This window comes from Esox lucius, chromosome 17 (genome assembly GCF_011004845.1).
Source record: "Esox lucius isolate fEsoLuc1 chromosome 17, fEsoLuc1.pri, whole genome shotgun sequence".
NCBI classification, from domain to species: domain Eukaryota; kingdom Metazoa; phylum Chordata; class Actinopteri; order Esociformes; family Esocidae; genus Esox; species Esox lucius.
In genome coordinates, this window is record NC_047585.1 from 19,621,454 (window position 1) to 19,640,161 (window position 18,708).

At 41.8% G+C, this 18,708-nt stretch overlaps 1 protein-coding gene across 1 annotated transcript in view; it reads left to right on the plus strand.

Annotated features, from left to right (window-relative positions):
- tafa4b (TAFA chemokine like family member 4b) overlaps positions 1-1,998 on the plus strand; it is a 35,796-nt gene extending 33,798 nt beyond the window's left edge. Inside the window, exon 5 of the mRNA XM_010881803.4 lies at positions 847-1,998. Within this exon, the coding sequence (XP_010880105.1) occupies positions 847-858 (12 nt within the window). The 3' untranslated portion in view covers positions 859-1,998. The remainder of the gene's footprint in view (positions 1-846) is intronic.
- The last annotated feature ends 16,710 nt before the right edge of the window (positions 1,999-18,708 follow it).

An 18,708-nucleotide genomic window follows, 5' to 3' on the forward strand; every position in this document is an offset into this window, starting at 1 on the left:
TCTTTGTTACAGATTATAAACCTACAACTGGCTATGAGGTTGATACTCCTCACAGCTATGCTTCAATACAAGATTTTTATATTTATCTGAAGATAACCCACACACTGTTATTTCTAATGGGAAGCTAGTGAGGCGGAGTGGGCAGAAAATTGGAAGGTGGGCAGAGCCTAGCATTAGCTAGCGAGAACTAGTATGTATTGAAATGTTTATGGTAAGTATTACCTATTCTTGGAAGTGCTCAATTTGCCCTGAACATTTTTCTTTTTGGTTTAAGAAAAAGCCTGGAAAAAATCTGTTCGGTACACAAATACCCTTTGGGAACAGAAAATTGTATTGAGATCAATGTTTCATCGAAGAGGAAATAAGCAGATTGTTGGCCCAGTTCCGTCTCACTCTCCTCATTGCCACTGCCTGATCCCTGGGCATAACAACCCAATGTTTCAGATGGATACATCCGGTGTGCTATCTGGCTCCTAGTTCTAATACGTCTTTTACTTTTCAGAATTAGGAGTGTACACGCACTGGATGAATGTTATGAAAAAGACACTGAGCAAACCATTGTTATGGCAGGTTTGAATAAATCCCAGGCTCACTTACAGATGATTGTCTGAGTGGCCTAGGGTGGTCCGCTTCCTCTGGTCCTCATTCAGCTTCAGCACAAATCTATCACCACTGTCTCTAGCTTGTATAATATATATATATATATATATATATATATATATATATATATATATATATACACAGTGTGTACATTTATGCATATACATTATACTGTAGGCTGTACAGTGTCTTTCTTTATCTTTGAGTTAACGTTCTTTTAACTGTGCTTTGCTTTCTCTTTCGTAGGTCACACGATAGCAAGAGAAAATAACTAAGCAGAACTCAAGTCAGAATCACCAACTCTCTCTACTGTAAACTCCATGTGTAAAGAAAGGATGGCACTTATATGAGATTCATACTATCAACTGAAGGAAGACCGCGAGTCATCCCGTCACACTGAGGTGTGACAAAAACTAAAGAAAAGTAAAAAAAAAAAAAAAGAAAAAGACACTTTGACGGACAGAGAAACTGAGGGAGAGCGTACCACGTGCCGGTAAAACATGCACTACAGACTTCATGGATCCCCAGGGTGCACATCGTATTCTCAGTAAAGACTACGTCTGAAGACAACAATGAAAGGCTTTCGCCTGTTAATGAACAAATGGGAAAATCCAAAGAGATGCGATGTTGCAATGTTACTGTGTGTTTCTAAGGCTGTTGGACTGGACACAGACCTGCTTTGAGTAGACAGTGGAGGGTTGCTGCTCTATCAGGATCACTTTCTATTCATGAGCTGGGAGGGGATGAGCTCATCACTTGTGAATCGCAAATGATTGTGAAATTACTCTTGTGGGTCAAGTCAGTACCATGGCGATGTTTTCTGAGAGTCATTTTGCAGTTCTAATTAGGGTTGCTTACTAGGATCATAACAACATATTAAAAATTAATGTAAGATATTTGCACTAGTTAAAGACCGTTTTCAGAATGTTTTGTTTTTCTAGTTATTTCTCGTATTTTGTTGTTGATGTCACAATACTGAAGACAGGAAGAGCTTTTCTGAGAGTTCTTTTTGTGATGTTGAAGTGTTCTCACACCCTTCTCCTTGGTAGAGTTGCTGGTTGTACAAGTTAATTCATGGCTCAGATTTAAGAGATTGTTCACTTTGAAAATACTTTGCAGTGTAATTTGATTAATTGATAACAGCCTAATAATCTGGACATTTGTTTCCACCAATCTAGATCTAAAGGTAACTTTCTATTTTTTCATAAAATGAGTTAAAACTATCATTTGAAACTGAACTATAAAAGAGGCTTACGTTCTGCTTGTTGAAACTATCGACACACGTCTCAATTTCAATCCGGAAGCTTTTGAAAGCAAAAAGTTGATGATACCTGTGACATCTCTTATGTCAACTGTAACATATAGTGCCCAAAAACCATTAAAACATAGGTCTTTATGCTTGTGTCATGTTTTGGTTTGATAAAAAGTACCATGTTTCAAACCTCTATCTAACCCTTCTCTCCATCCACTTAAAATAAATTGCATATGCTTTATTTTAAAAGTTGGCGTTTTCATCTAAAATGCTTTCTCCATCCAGGCTCCTATCTCCCCTCCATCTCTTCCTATTCTCCTTTTGTCTTTCTGTGTCTCTTCCTCCCAAGTCTCTTCTCCCTCTTTTACTGTGTCTCTCTGTCCTTCTCTATCTCCCCCCTCTGTATCTCGTCAGACCCAAGGCCAGACCTGGGAGAGGCCATCTAGACTGGCTGCTTTGAGAGCTATGATAAATCTATTTGAGCTGGTGCATTTCCAGAGCTGAGCCCTGCGCCAGAGGGAGCTGGGGACAGCAGGGCTGGTGGCAGCTCCACTCTGTCATTAACCAGGCCTGGATATCACTAGCCCACTCCTGGGACCACTCACATGTATTTTTAGGCTCTACTGTATAATGGACCTTATTGTCACAATGCCACGCTCTCTATCCCACCTTTTACAGATCCAACGGTCCATTTTAAGTCCACACGACATCCGGCAGTCGCACGCGAACACACACTCGTGCAAACACAACCCCAAAGATGTAAATACAGAAAAGCAAAGGTTTAACTTGTTTGAACAATTCATGTCTTGTGTCTGCTGTGCAAGATTAAACCGGAGGATGGCTCTCTTTCTCTCCTCCATTCTCCTCATTCTCTTCTCCTCTCATCATCTCCCCCTGCTCTCTGGAGGAAGGTTTATTGGGCTGTGTGCTGTAGATGAGCCAGGAGCCAGGGTCCGTCCTCCACGGCTCCGCTGCAGAATCAATATTTGAGGACAATTTGCGCATCGCTGCTCCCTGGTGGCCGGGGCCATACATTGCAGCTCCAGTCAGGCTTAGAGGGAGAGAGATGAGACCTGCCCGAATGCCACACACAGCAAGCCGCTCATCAGGTCACCGTCAATTCACAGGAACACTGCACTGAGCACCATGCATATAATTGACATGGCTGTATAGCAGAGACACCTCTGGAGCACATAAACTCTCCTTCCTTCAGGCAACAGCCAACCCCTGAACAAAATAACTTTTATATACCTGAACAAAACCCCGTGGAGTGGTCCCATTCCATAACCATTATATACCTGAACACAACCCTGTGGAGTGGCCCCATTCAGTAACCTTTATATACCTGAACACAGCCCTGTGTAGTGGCCCCATTCAGTAACCTTTATATACCTGAACGCAACCCTGTGGAGTGGCTACATTCAATAACCATTATATACCTGAACTCAACTCTGTGGAGTGGCCCCATTCAATAACCTTTATATACCTGAACGCAACTCTGTTTATTGGCCCCATTCAATAACCTTTATATACCTGAACTCAACTCTGTGTAGTGGCCCCATTCAATAACCTTTATATACCTGAACACAACTCTGTGTAGTGGCCCCATTCAATAACCTTTATATACCTGAACACAACCGTGTGGAGTTGCCTCATTCAATTACCTTTATTTACCTAAATGTAACCCTGTGGAGTGACCCTATTCAATAACCTTTATATACCTGAACGCAACCCTGTGGAGTGGTCCCATTCCATAACCATTATATACCTGAACACAACCCTGTGGAGTGGCCCCATTCAGTAACTTTATATACCTGAACACAACTCTGTGTAGTGGCCCCATTCAATAACGTTATATACCTGAACACAACCCTGTGGAGTGGCCCCATTCAATAACTTTATATACCTGAACACAACTCTGTGTAGTGGCCCCATTCAATAACCTTTATATACCTGAACGCAACTCTTTGTAGTGGCCCCATTCAATAACTTTTATATACCTGAACACAACTCTGTGTACTGGCCCCGTTCAATAACCTTTATATACCTAAACGTAACCCTGTGAAATGACTCTATTCAATAACCTTTATATACCTGAACGCAACCCTGTGGAGTGGCCCCATTCAATAACTTTTATATACCTGAACACAGCCCTGTGTAGTGGCCCCATTCAATAACTTTTATATACCTGAACACAGCCCTGTGTAGTGGCCCCATTCAATAACTTTTATATACCTGAACACAGCTCTGTGTAATGGCCCCGTTCAATAACCTTTATATACCTGAACACAGCCCTGTGTAGTGGCCCCATTCAATGACCTTTATGTGCTTTTTGAGTCATTTTATTCCTATATGTAACATTCTGCCAAAGTAATTGTGGTCATAAGATGTCTCTCTTCAGGCAGGTGACTGACCTCAATATCTGATTGGAAGATAAACGACCTGTGGCGATTAGTCCCATCCATCTTTCTGGGTAGCCTATGAGACAGTTATGCCGGTGAATGAGATTTACTAAACTAACTACTCATCAACATGCTAATGAATGGAATAAAGGAAGGGGGGACGAGGGCTGGGGGGGGTAGAAAAATGAGGACACAGAAGTGGAGAAAGTGGGGAGATAGGTGAGATGGAGAGAGAATGGAGTTAGTGAGAGGGACCAGAGGAGAATGATAAAGTGGGTGAGAGGGGGGGGGGGAGACTGTGAAGTGTATTTTAAGTATGCTATTGTTTATGTTCCAAGCTCAGTGGATCCCGAGAGGCCACTTGCATTGGCAAACGGCGCAGCTCCGCAAGTCCATCATCACGCTCCCAGGCAATTTACACAATCATAACCTGAGGGAGGAAATCAACCCAGGAAACACAGCTACTTTGGCTTTTCACTCATCTGTTCTCAAGTAACAATTTGTACTGCGCTCCAGCCTGATCCAGCAAATGTGGGGTGTTTTCATGTTCACTGAAAAAGGTGATCTGATGATCAAGTGATTCTGTCACAGGCGCTGAAAGGTATGCGACTCTATGGCTCAGCTCTTTGAAATGTAATGATTGACAGACAACACTTTAATTATTTTTTTTTTTAAATCACACATCACCTGGCATTTACACTAGAAACCAGTAATCAAGGCCTTTAACCTTTAGAAGATTTGTTAAAAAGGCAACTTTAAAAACTGATATCCAAGTTATTGACAGCTACATTTTCAATACCTTACATCATGCGCGTTTCCTTCAATGAGATAGTGGTGAATCACTTCAGTGAAGAATCATAAACTGATCCCTTTGACTAACCAATGTGTTAGCCTTCATGTGACGGCATGACCAGGAAGTACAACAGCCCCAGTCACACCCTCCAAAAAACACTGAATATGGAAAAACACAGGAGCACAGGGTTTAAATTCAGTCACACATTGCCAAATGCCAAATAGTCAGGCACTTTCATGATTCATTTGCGGGACAAGGGTGGCCGGCGTGGGCCTGAAGTCCATGCTGGAGTGACTGAGGATTCATTTCGTTCGGCTTCTCTCCTTCTGCTCCCATAGCCTCTTGCTGCCACCTAGCTAAACTATGTTATCTCTCCAAAACAATTAGCGACTGGAGGCTCTATTGACCTGGGCCATTGTTGGAGCAGCCTGCTACATTGAGCGTGGCCAGTGCCTAGGAGCTATGGCTCTGCCAGCACCAATGTGACCGGCAACGATAAAAGAGAACCCTGCAGCAGGCCTGTGTGGTGGATAAGCGGTACAGGAGCTGAGCTAGATGAATATTAACTGGGCAATGCCAGCGTGTCCAGTAGGAGGTAAGCAGACAGGGAGGCATTATGTTACGGTATAATGGTGTGTGGTTTTCTTCATAGGAAAATACTAGACTAAAGCATCAAGCGATGTACTGTAAGTAATTCAGATCGGGGCGTGCATGATCAGAGTTTGTGAAGTGTGCGTGTGTGCGAATGTTCGCCTGGGCTCGTTTGTGTGCGACCGTGTCTAAGTGTACACTTGATTAAACATCATGGTAAAAATGGGAGTACTGTACAATCACATCATTACCAGCGCAGCTCAATACAACGTCTTTACTGTCAGCATGTTGTAGCATTGCATAGGTGTCATTTACACTGGGGACGCTGGGGACATGTCCCCACCACTTTCTGAAATGGCTGATTTTGTCCCCACCACTTTTTGAAAGCATTTGGTTAAAATGTTCTGAAAAATCAAGCGAACCAATAAATGTTAAAGGTTTATTTGCACAAAATAAAACATGCAATGCAGTTTAGATACAGAAAGAAACAATGTACATTGTCCAAAAAAAGTAACTTAAACAAAATAAACTATTACTGATTCTAAAATAACGGCGCCGTTATTCAATACTTTTCCCGTCCTGCTGTAATGTTTTTTTATCCCCACCTCTTTCCAACACAAACTGACGCCCCTGTAGCATTGACAGATTCAGCCAGACTGAAAATAGACAGCGCCTTGTGAAGCCACGATGTATTGTCTGAGAATGTGGATTCAAATGATAAAGAGTATGATGATAAAAGTTCTGTGAAGTGCTATGTTCATTTAAATGAGCTACAAAAACACAGATCCACAGGACAAAATATCCAGCACTTGTGCACAGAGCTTGTGTTCGCTTTGCCAGTATGTCCACTTCAATGGAGTAGTCAGTAAACAGACAGGTACATACATGGCACACACAGTTCCTCCACTCACTAGCTGGGATGTAAACACATGAGTGCATTTGAGAGAAATAAAAGTTTTTTGTGCGTGTGGAAAATGTCTGGGGCGTTTCATTTCAGCTCATGAAACACTTTTGTTATATGCCACACGGCATTACGCAGCTGCATTATAAAGTGAATTTAAAGGCACTAGACTGAATCATTGCATTTTTGGTTTTATTTTTTATTAAATCCTGTGGAAGTCTATTTCTATTTATTAATAGCATTTCTGTTGCCTGGGCTATGCTGATTTAACAAGGTGTTGTTGCTGTGTGTAGTATTTCACAATTGTTTAACAATAAATGTCTTAGGTTTTATAGTGTAAGCCATAGCCTTGACACAAATGAACAACCAACATATTTATTGTGCCTTGCAAAAGAATTAACAGTTGCTGCTTTCTTTGCTGCATCTCATATACTAGACAGTAATGAAAAGGTGACAAAACCAGAGCCTGAACCACTAGCACAGTTAATCTGTGTATACTAAAATCTGAATATATTTTAAAGACAAACATACTTTTACTCACTGGTCACATCCCTTATGCACAAATCAAACTAAATACAATGATTTCAGTTAAAGACATATTTAAGAGCAGGTTATTCTGTCACTCCTTGTGAAGAGTCTGAGTGAGCTCACTGGCTATGGGTGCCAACATGAAGTGGAGTCATCAGAATATAGTTTAGCTCCTTGTCAGACGAGTGGTAAATAATTAGTAAAACTAGAGTTACAGCCCAAGGCAACAGTCCTGATGGGCATTGCACTATACATACTCTATGTGATGTCTTTGAGCTCCCACTGAAGATGTCTCTTGAACCATGTAAAACCATACTACTCTTATTTTGGCATTTCAAGTCAGATATTTTTTAAACTGATTCATTGGCTTAGATACTCCACACACATCAAATGTTGGCTTATCAAAAATATGAGGAATATGTATAAATGGGTTGTTATTCCTAAAGCACAGTGTATTGATGTAAATACATTCAAATGAAAAGTGTCAGTTTGCTCTTTAATCTCCTATTCCTTGTTTTGTTTTTTTATTCAATGTGCCGTACAGACCCAAAATAACAAAATATATGTCACTGTCAAAATGTGTGAGAACCCTATTAAATTGTTTGGTAGTGGTGGTAAATATAGGCTTAACAATCACTCCCGGTATTTAAAGACTATCCATGATTTGTGGAAATAGTATTTACTGTGAAATTCCATCGTAGTCAAACATGCAGTTCATCACATAACAACAGAAAGCAAAGTAATAGCACAACCCAAGGCAAGAATACAGACAAATAGCAAAATGAAACTGCCGGGAAAATGACAGCAGTTTATGCAAAACAGGAATGATTTTCAAGCAAGTGTTTTAATGTTTTTACCAGTGACAACAATGTAAAAAAAGCATGTATTATTCATAATTAATATTAAGTATGCATGAATCCTCTTCCTTATTTATAAAATGAATGTATCCCCCACCCAACCACTGTAATGCTATGGCTGGAGAGAAGCAGTCCTATATTCAGTTGGCAGGTGAAATAGAGAGAATTGCAACACACAAGGAGTGTTACCAACATGTAAAAACCAACCGTTGCTATTATAGGAAAAATGTTGTGTGATTTCTAGTCCGCAAAATCACCATGGCTCATTCCGAGAGCTTCTACGTAATTTAAATTCATGAAATGTTTCCAGATGTATACTGTATGTAATATACACTCACCTAAAGGATTATTAGGAACACCATACTAATACTGTGTTTGACCCCCTTTCGCCTTCAGAACTGCCTTAATTCTACATGGCATTGATTCAACAAGGTGCTGAAAGCATTCTTTAGAAATGTTGGCCCATATTGATAGGATAGCATCTTGCAGTTGATGGAGATTTGTGGGATGCACATCCAGGGCACGAAGCTCCCGTTCAACCACATCCCAAAGATGCTCTATTGGGTTGAGATCTGGTGAATGTGGGGGCCATTTCAGTACAGTGAACTCATTGTCATGTTCAAGAAACCAATTTAAAATGATTCAAGCTTTGTGTCATGGTGCATTATCCTGCTGGAAGTAGCCATCAGAGGATGGGTACATGGTGGTCATAAAGGGATGGACATGGTCAGAAACAATGCTCAGGTAGGCCGTGGCATTTAAACGATGCCCAATTGGCACTAAGGGGCCTAAAGTGTGCCAAGAAAACATCCCCCACACCATTACACCACCACCACCAACCTGCACAGTGGTAAAAAGGCATGATGGATCCATGTTCTCATTCTGTTTACGCCAAATTCTGACTCTACCATTTGAATGTCTCAACAGAAATCGAGACTCATCAGACCAGGCAACATTCTTCCAGTCTTCAACTGTCCAATTTTGGTGAGCTCGTGCAAATTGTAGCCTCTTTTTCCTATTTGTAGTGGAGATGAGTGGTACCCGGTGGGGTCTTCTGCTGTTGTAGCCCATCCGCCTCAAGGTGGTGCGTGTTGTGGCTTCACAAAAATGCTTTGCTGCATACCTCGGTTGTAACGAGTGGTTATTTCAGTCAAAGTTGCTCTTCTATCAGCTTGAATCAGTCGGCCCATTCTCCTCTGACCTCTAGCATCAACAAGGCATTTTCGCCCACAGGACTGCTGCATAGTGGATGTTTTTCCCTTTTCACACCATTCTTTGTAAACCCTAGAAATTGTTGTGCGTGAAAATCCCAGTAACTGAGCAGATTGTGAAATACTCAGACCGGCCCGTCTGGCACCAACAACCATGCCACGCTCAAAATAGCTTAAATCACCTTTCTTTCCCATTCTGACATTCAGTTTGGAGGTCAGGAGATTGTATTGGCCAGGACCACACCCCTAAATGCATTGAAGCAACTGCCATGTGATTGGTTGATTAGATAATTGCATTAATGAGAAATTGAACAGGTGTTCCTAATAATCCTTTAAGTGAGTGTATATATACTGTGTGTGTATATACATTCTATTATATAATAAGAGATGATGCAACCCATGCCCATGTCCCAACTTTAGTGAATTGTGTTGCTGGCGTGTATTTCAAAATGGGCGTGTATTTTAATTGTGTATATATAAAAAAAGAAGGTATTAATGGTGTAGATTTATGCTCTCCATAGAATGGAATGGGCTTAATCTGGTGGTAACAAATATTAATGTGAATAGACAGAGGCTTGCTGTTTTCCTTCAATATAACCTTTGGCCAGAGGAGGATGAATCCAACAATATTGATTAGAGGTTAACATGATGTGTAGGTGTTTATCTGCATACTGTATGCCATTGACATGATCTGTCTTTTTTATTTGTATTGCATTTTGGTAAAACTATTTTCAGGCATGTTCTGTGTTATTACATGAAGACAGATGGGGAAGACATGACAGTTTGCTGAAAGAGCAGTGGGCCAGGTTTGAACTCATGCTACAGTGGCAAATGAGTGCCAGGGGCGGCGGCTTAGACAACTGGGCCACCCTAGGCCACAATGTGGGAGGGCTCTTCTGATTGTGTTCGTACATAGACAAGCAGTATTTAGGTGCATGCCCTGTATGTACTTCACAGTGTTGCCAAGGCTACCATGGGCAGAATTAAATGTGCTAATTGTATCAGACATAGGATTGTACATACATGCATTGAATCCAGTGATGGTGGCCTGGTGGAACACATGTTATTCAACAGGTAACTTTGCACCAGCAAAACTCAGTTGGAAGTAGTGTTTTCATTATTCAATTGTGCCATGTTGTTGTGTAGCTATCTTTTAAAACCACAGATTCGTTTTTAAAAGATAAAAGAATGGTTCATGGGTTTTAATACTTTTTGCAAGGCACTCTATCAGTCTTTGTTTATGTTTTTTTGTACACACGAAAACATAAAGTACATTTTAGGAATGGGACTGTGCCATTATACTCTGAATGTTTGGATCTGCAATCAACAGGCTTGAGATTAAAGTATAGATATTTAGCTTTTATTTATGGATATTTGTACAAATTGGTTTCACTGTTTCGAAATAGCAACACTTTCTACAGAAAGTACCCCTGTTTTGACACTCAAATCCCACGATGCATTAAACCAAAAGATATGTACTGCTGCTATAAAAATAGAAAAAATGGGTTTGGTAGACCAATTATGCCAGAAAAAGGCCTTTCAGCATTTAATCAAAGGAGCTAGATAATCAAAGGAAAGGATGTATACATCAGAAGCATTAGGGTGAGAGTAAGCCCAGTGGCTGGGCAGTGGAAACTTATGTAGTGAGATGGAATAGGGTTGAATTCCATTGACTTCCCATCAAAAGAAAATCTGATTTATTTTGGTGGTTTTGATGTCGCCTTTTACATGCAATGAAACCCCCAAAAGTCATTTCGCAACATTCAAAATACCAATATTTAGAGTAAAAACCACTCTGATTATTTCCGAGAACTTCTGTTCCTTTAAGCCTTTGTGCCATGACACTGACATTGTTGTTTGCATTCAAATACCCTCTGAACACCAGCTCTCAGGTTGGATGAAGTACATTAATTCTTTCATTGTACAATCACCGTCTTGAGTCTTTCTATTTTTACATTGTAAAACTGATTTTTTTATTTTTTCACTTTCACATCAAATGTTTGTTCTTTCCCATTACCCACGTACTCCCTTTTACAGCGTTTTTATCTCTCTCTGAACGACTATTCAGTTTCAACAAGAGCTGATTTCAAAGTGAATGGCTTTGCAGTAATGAGCAGTCCACCACGACAAAAAAGAATCTCATAAGGGGCAGAGGCTTGGAGATCTGTATTCAGTTTGAAGGATTTTTTTTATGTGCGGAGAGGAATGAAGCAGTTCTGTCTTGACAGATGCGCAGGCAAGGTACCCATTCAGTTCTGTACCGTGCAACTTTTGCTCTGTTTATTCTTTGGCATCACTGATGACAAGAATTCTTCTTTATCAAATGAATGCTGCCTCCATTCCTCTGCCTTGTCTTCCGTCATTGTATCAAGTGATGTACCAGGTGGACTAAACCTGTTTAAAATCATACAGTTGGCTAAGAACGCAACAGAACTTATATTGTCATATATTGTTCTCTACTGATTATCGGAACAGGCATCATCACATTAAGCTGTACAATATATTGAAAACAAAGGTCAATTATTGTAATGCACACATTTTGTTGGGTTGTAATCAATATATATTATGCTGCCTTAATAAAAAAAAAGGGGGACCTTCACAGTATTAGGCAGGTGGTCATAATCTTATGGCTGATTGGAGTATTTTTCCACTGGTCACTTTTACATGATTAAAGATAATTGTAACATGGGTGATATATCCAAGCTGAATTTTCTAGACAGAGCTACAAGCGTAGTTAACAGAAGGTTAGTCATACAAATACAAAGCAGACCATTTCAATTGGTTGATGAGGATTTAGTTACTAGCTGTCATTTCTTGATTAGTTGGTTATCCCAACTGGTGATCAATGTGTCTATCCCAGGTTGGCCTACAGTATAAGAAGAGATAGCAGTTAACCATTTCAGACCAAGGGATTTAACCAATGATTGTAGCTGTATGGCTTTTAGAAATATAGCTCCTACCTGTTCAGCCTTGTGACCTCAAAAAAGAGACAAAAACACGAATGACATTTACTCAAATTAGTAGCCAAAAAAATATTTATTTTGAAATCATGTCCATACAAAGCCCCGCAAGAATTCCTCCAGAAAATGATTGCTGGCTGAAAATAGTAAAGGTTCCACCAAGAACCCCTCCACTATCAGAAGTTATCCAAATATGGACAACAGTGTTTCCTTGAGGAACTACCAGTGTTCCTGAAGTCACCACTAATTGTAGTGTGGATTGGAATTCTGGTCTCTTTGTCAGTGTCATTTATTCACCTGCGTATTGTAGCACAGCCAGTGGGCATGGCAGGCAGACGCAGCCTCCTTGCCCAAGCCCTAACCTCCCTGTCTGACCCTCTCTCTGGCTCTGTGGGCAGTGACTGGCACCCTGAACCTCCACCACCCTGGGCCTTGCCAACTCACTGCCTGCCAGATGCTAAGTCAGTTGGCCAGTCTGAACGGGTGTGTGTAGGGCAGACCTGGGCAGGGTAAATAACTAATCAACAGGGGCAAGGTGGGGAGTGGAATCTGCAGGGAAACAAACCTTTACAAATGGACGTAGAGGCCTTGTAAACAGGAGTGGTTCTACAAAGGAGACAGGCTAAATAATTGATGGGCTGTAAGTGGATCTGGCTTTGGAGGATTTTGGAGCATTGATTCTTTCCGGAAGAGAGCTATAGAAGCCATAACTCTTTAGCTTTCATTTCCATCTTTATGGTTCTATCCAGCCCTGTCCTACATTTTGTTTCACTCACTTTGGTCCTGTTTTCTACCTTCTGTGTTCCACTGCTCTTCCTGGTCTCCTTTTGTCTGCTTTTCTCTCTAAAACTGTGTGCCACAGTGTTCCAGTCTGCCAGAGTGGCCAGTAGCAACAGCACACAGGAGAGAAAAACAAAGGAACAGATGGTGCCTAAAAGAGAGAAAGACAGAGATTTAGAAGGATACACGGAGAAAGAGAGTGAGATTTGAAAGGATATAGGGAGGGAATGAGAGACAGGGGGGAAGTCAGAAAAAGCTGAGAGACTGTCACGACACAATATTCCATCCTGTTTGCCTTAGGCACCAACGCTAATGTAACCTTGAGGGTTTGTCCCCGAAAACAGACACTCTAGGTTCTGAGATTTAACTAGAACAATTTCTTCCTGTTTTTTTTTTTGTCTGAAGGATCTTGTTACAAAGTCGTTTACGTTCACATGAAAAGACCAGGATTGACACAGTATATCCTACATGTGTGTGATGTAGGAGCCACTGGGGCGTGTGTTTAATATGGTTGTATGAGTTTGGGTTACATCATCTGTCTAGCCTCATGGCTGTCCCCTCCTCTGTGGACACAAAAACAATTGCCAAGGACCCTCATCATAGGAAATGAGCTCAATAACATTGAAATGACTAGGATTTCACTGTAGCCACTGGCACAGCGACGTGAATCATTAGACGCTTACCGTGGGTTAGACCCAATTATCCTCAGCATCCACCTCCAAACCAAACTGCGTTATTGGAATCATAAGAGTGCATCCTCATTATGATGTGTGACATAGAGGGAAGAAAGAGAGGAGAGAGCAAGTCAATTATACGATGGGCCACAATAGGCTGTGAATGCTTTTATATGCTGCATGGCTGTCTTTGAAACATTTTATTGATTGTGCTTTTATTGTAAAGGATGTTTGTATTTACCTCATAAACGCCTCACTTTGTTCACAGACTCTCACGGGCTAAAGCGTTCCGCGTCGTCTTAATTACGACACGTCTCTCTGGGGAATTTTCTTGTGGCGTCTCTCTTTGGCTGTCTTACCTGATCTCTGCGATGTCATCACACCATCACTTTCAGTGTGACAGTGCTGGTGGTGCTGACTAATTGAGATTGTTGGCCTTGGCCTATGGATATGTGATCTGCTAAAGAGGTCTTCCGTCTGCTGGAATTAGAGGTAGACGTCGTCCTGTCAGCATCACTAAGGCCTATGATCACTGCATTTGTGACACTCAGCTCACGGACATGTGATTCTCACGCTGTCACTGCGATATCACACCGCCAAGGCCTGTGATTCTCCATAGATCGACATCAACTGTATGTTGCTTTCCACTCCTACTGAACTGCTCTGCGCAAAACCCACAGTTAGTGATGCAGCCCCGAAAAGACACGTAAACCAGAAGTTTCCCTCTCCGCTGACTGAGGCTGGTTTTAATTAAGGGCCGTATCTGTGTGTCTTACCTGTTTAGCGTGTCTAGCCGGGGGGCGTGCAGCAAGACCTTAGACCCTGATCTAATTAGACTTGGTAATAGCTGTGGCCTGTTTACAGAATCAGCCTCAGCTAATGACAAATGCAGTTGACTCACGTAGTCCAGGCTGCACTTCAAACAGTCTGTGTGGTTGAGGTCCATATAAATCACCCACTGAAATAGTCATATGTATATCATTCAGTCAGATCCTGTACACTCCCTGCACACAAACATTTTCACTGAGAGTTATTTTCTCTATGTTCAGACTTATTTAGCCAGCAATAACATTTGGAATTACTGAACTGAAGACTGTGCTGTAAATAGCCTCCCTAGAATGAAGCCCTTTCCTAGAGTGATGCACTTTTTCATTTAATAGACTTAGCTTCATCATACCGTAAAGTTATATAAACGTTGGTTTAATCTATTTGTCAGAAGCGCGGTAGCCGTGACTATTTTCCTCATGGTTACACAGAACTGTCGCAATGACACCGCCTATAAAGAATGTGCATTTCCCTTGGCCCTATGCCTGGGAAGTGGCATTCATAGAAACAGTAGAGCAAGAAATAAGGAGAGAAAGAGACAAATGAATGAAGACCAAGGTAGCAGAAAAAGAGAGGGGAACAAGAGACAGAAAATGTTGGTGAAAGAGAGAGACAAAGAGAGGCAGAGCCGTAACAGTTTTATCATAAGTCTCTGTTCAGTAAGACTCTCTGGACGACCCTCGCAATGCACGTTATCGGGTACTCCTCGCGTCCGTTGTTAGGATGTTTCTATAACTTGCCAAAATCTGACCAGAACTTTTGGTCTGTTGCTCCTCTAGTTGCTTGGTCCTGTTTTACCTAGTAGAGTTTGTTCAGTAGGATGAGGGTGCTAATCACTCTCCAAGGACAGTATTATTTACAGTTGCTATGTAGTTTGGCTTGTTGATGTAAACACCTTATGCTTTCTTGTTTTCTTCACTAAACAAAAATCCCTAGCAGCATCACTTGATAGGGAAGTGTGCTTTGTTTACACAGTTCACTTGACTAGAACGTACAGCAAGTTAGGCTGTAATGATCTCTAGAAATGGTGGCATTAGCACATTGGACCGTCGATGTGGCCACTGACGCTAGAATAACTCTAGTCCCACTAGGGGGACTCTATTTGACATGACAGGCCCAGACAAAACCTTGACTTTGATTACACGTACTCCCCCCATGGTCTCGTGCCCCAGCGCACTCACACTGCCTGACCCTACGCCCCCGGAGAGGAGTCATCCTGAGTCTGTCTTCAGCCAGCCCACTGGCCACCTGCTCTGCTCCACAGACCTCCAGGATGCCCGGCGGGCCTGCTGGACGGACACTTAGCAGTCAGCAGTCCTTTACCAACACCCTGTACGCTGAGTCACGTTTCCCCTCCTCCTTACCCGGCGCAGCCCTGAGTCCATCCCCTCGTTACCGGCCAGTGTGGACACAGTGAAGGGTTTGGTGACGACGGGCTGGCTGGTCGGATCCTCGGGGGGTGGGGGGGGGGGGCTTTGAGGGCACCGTGCCCGATGATGTGACAGCTGAAGGGAGAAGCTGGGCCTGCAGCTCCTGCTGAATCTGTTCGACGCCTTCTGTTCCTCTGCTGCCTGACCTTTGACTGTCTTTAGGACTTACATGGCAAGGGCGTCGGTGCTACATCACGTCCCAGTCCTGCCGGAACCTATAGGTCTTGGGGAACTGTGTGAACATACATCCCTGGACTAAAACAAACCTCACGAGCCAGATGTGTAAATTAAAGTAAATGTTTGAAGAGTGTCATTCAGTGTGATCTTCAGCAAAGATGGTGTTTTATTTCCTGGTGTGGTAAACACTTTAGTCCATAAGAAAGATGTCACAGGACAACAAAACAGGTCACATAGAAGACATTTGCTTCCAAGTACTGGTTTTTATCCACGGTGTGGCCTGCATTAATGAAAGAAAAACCTTTAATTTATTTGGCCACAATAACCAAAAGTCAGGCATAGGAAATAAGGAAAATGAAGCATTTTTTTCCCCTTTTTCCCCAGTCATTAAAAAAACCCCATTTTGTACAGCTCATGGATACAGAGATTTAACACTTCCCATATGGCTAATGTTGTGTGGTAATATATTGTAGACTGTGGCATGGCATGTTACTGAACATGCCAGACTGTTACCACAGTGGCCATGTCCTGTCAGGATTAATAGCTAAGTCACTATCGGGACTTCCACTGTGTGTCTGTGTGTGTCTGTGTGTGTCTGTGTGTGTGTGTGTCTGTGTGTGTGTGTGTGTGTGTCTCTGTGTGTGTGTCTGTGTGTGTGTGTGTCTGTGTGTGTGTGTGTGTGTGTGTGTGTGTGTGTGTGTCTGTGTGTGTGTGTGTGTGTGTGTGTGTGTGTGTGTGTGTGTGTGTCTGTGTGTGTGTTAGCACCACAGTGGAACTATGACTGGGATGACAGCCACTACTATTTACAGACAAGGGGAGGGACGGGGGACTGGGAAAACCAAATGCTATAAAAGGTTTCAGATAAAGAGGTTAGAGCGAGTCAGAGGAATCAATTAGCTTTTGGGGAAGGTCTTAAGATTCATTAGTGACAGCTTAATTACAGTGGAAAAATGTGCCGATAATTACATTGGCAATAATTAATACACTTAATGTAACAAAGGGAGCGTTGAGAACACAGTCATTGGCTAATAGGTTATTACAGAGTTGATATAATCAGCCATTTTGTAATGTAGCTCAGTGCCAGAAAACTTAGCTCAGCATGAATAATGCTGTTATCATTTCTGCAGAGTTTTTGAATGGCACATTAAACCAGTGATTTGACAGTGTCAGTGGTTTGGGTAATTAAATAACTGTCTTTTATCGCTGAATATTTGCAATATTTCTGATGTATTAAAAAAAAGACCAACAGCTTTTTTTTTTTACCCCATGTATTTCATTCTATTTGAGTGGAAATGTTCTCTTCAGCTACTAAAGATCTCTTGAGAGTCATTTATTCCAAACAGGTAACTAATTAATTTTGGCTGTGAATTCGACAATTCAATCTGTAGATGTTCATTTGAAAGATGCTTGCGGTGTATTTGGCTGGAAGCACATAAAACAGAGAATCATGATCAGGGGACCAATATATAGGTTTACTAATTAGGTGGAGTAATAGCATAAACAGCCCATAGTGGACTGCAAGCATACTAAGTGTGAACCTAACTTCTACAGTATATTACAGTCATTTCTATATTAATACTCTCCACCACCATGTTGTTAGTCAGACGATATCAGTGTGTGACTCCTGTGGTGGTGAGGGAAACACAGGCTAGCTAATGGCAATGGGAACTGTGTAGAGCGTCCACCAGAAGCCTTCCACAGCAAGTAAACTAAGACGCAAGTATAAAGAGCTTTGGTATGATCATAAATATCGGTTATCACACAACTATGTAAACATGTTTTAAATTGTACTATACTGTAGATCTGTCATAACACAACGAGACGCATGGGACAATGGCAGCATTAGTTCTGGAGCTTTGGACAACTTGAACGTTTTGGAACGGAAGAGTACATTTGCCCCCCTAGAGGGGGTTGACCTCTTTGTTATACCTCATCTTGTAACAAGTCTGGTTTAACCAAGATTACAACATGAGGATGTAGGTGGACGCGATGTAGGTGGACGCGATGTAGGTGGACACTGTTGTTTCCTGCCAAGGATAAAAACATTAGGTTATTCATAACAAATGCAGAAACAGTTCCAATGCAAGCCAAAACCTGGGAAAGTGCAAGAAACTACATGCGCCTTCCTTTTCTATCACCTCATTTTTTGTGAGAATGCGGTGAGCCTTGTAGTAGACTAAGGTCAGATCTGCCAGGGATATTTACTTGCATTCATAGGACATACCTCTCTGTTTGTCCACGGTAAATGTCAAACCTATAGCTATGCTTGACTGATGCTGCCGATGTGCCACTGACTAAAGTAAATATTCCCCTGGTGAGTTTCCACAGGCTGTCCACAGGACAGTTACAGCTCTGTTATACCTGGAGTGAGCCTGGCCCAGCACAGCACCATTCACACACAGCACTACATTCCTGTGCACACGTCGCACCAGCTGGTAAAGGAAATCGTGCACTCTTTGTTGCCTAATGTAATTGTAACTGTGCAAATGTATTTGTAAATGTGTATTTGCCTCTTGACCTTTGTGGAGCTTGAGGTGTGAGACATCATCTGTGAGGATTTCCAGCTCTAAATAGTGCTCAGGCAACTCCCTCAGGTGACTTGTGAACTTATAAATCTTACTGAGGTCGTAAGGTGAATTGGCATGTCCTCACACACATTGGCCCATGTGATTTCTTCAGATGTAGACTCATTTGGATATATCAAAATTATGGAACCAAAAAAAGGGG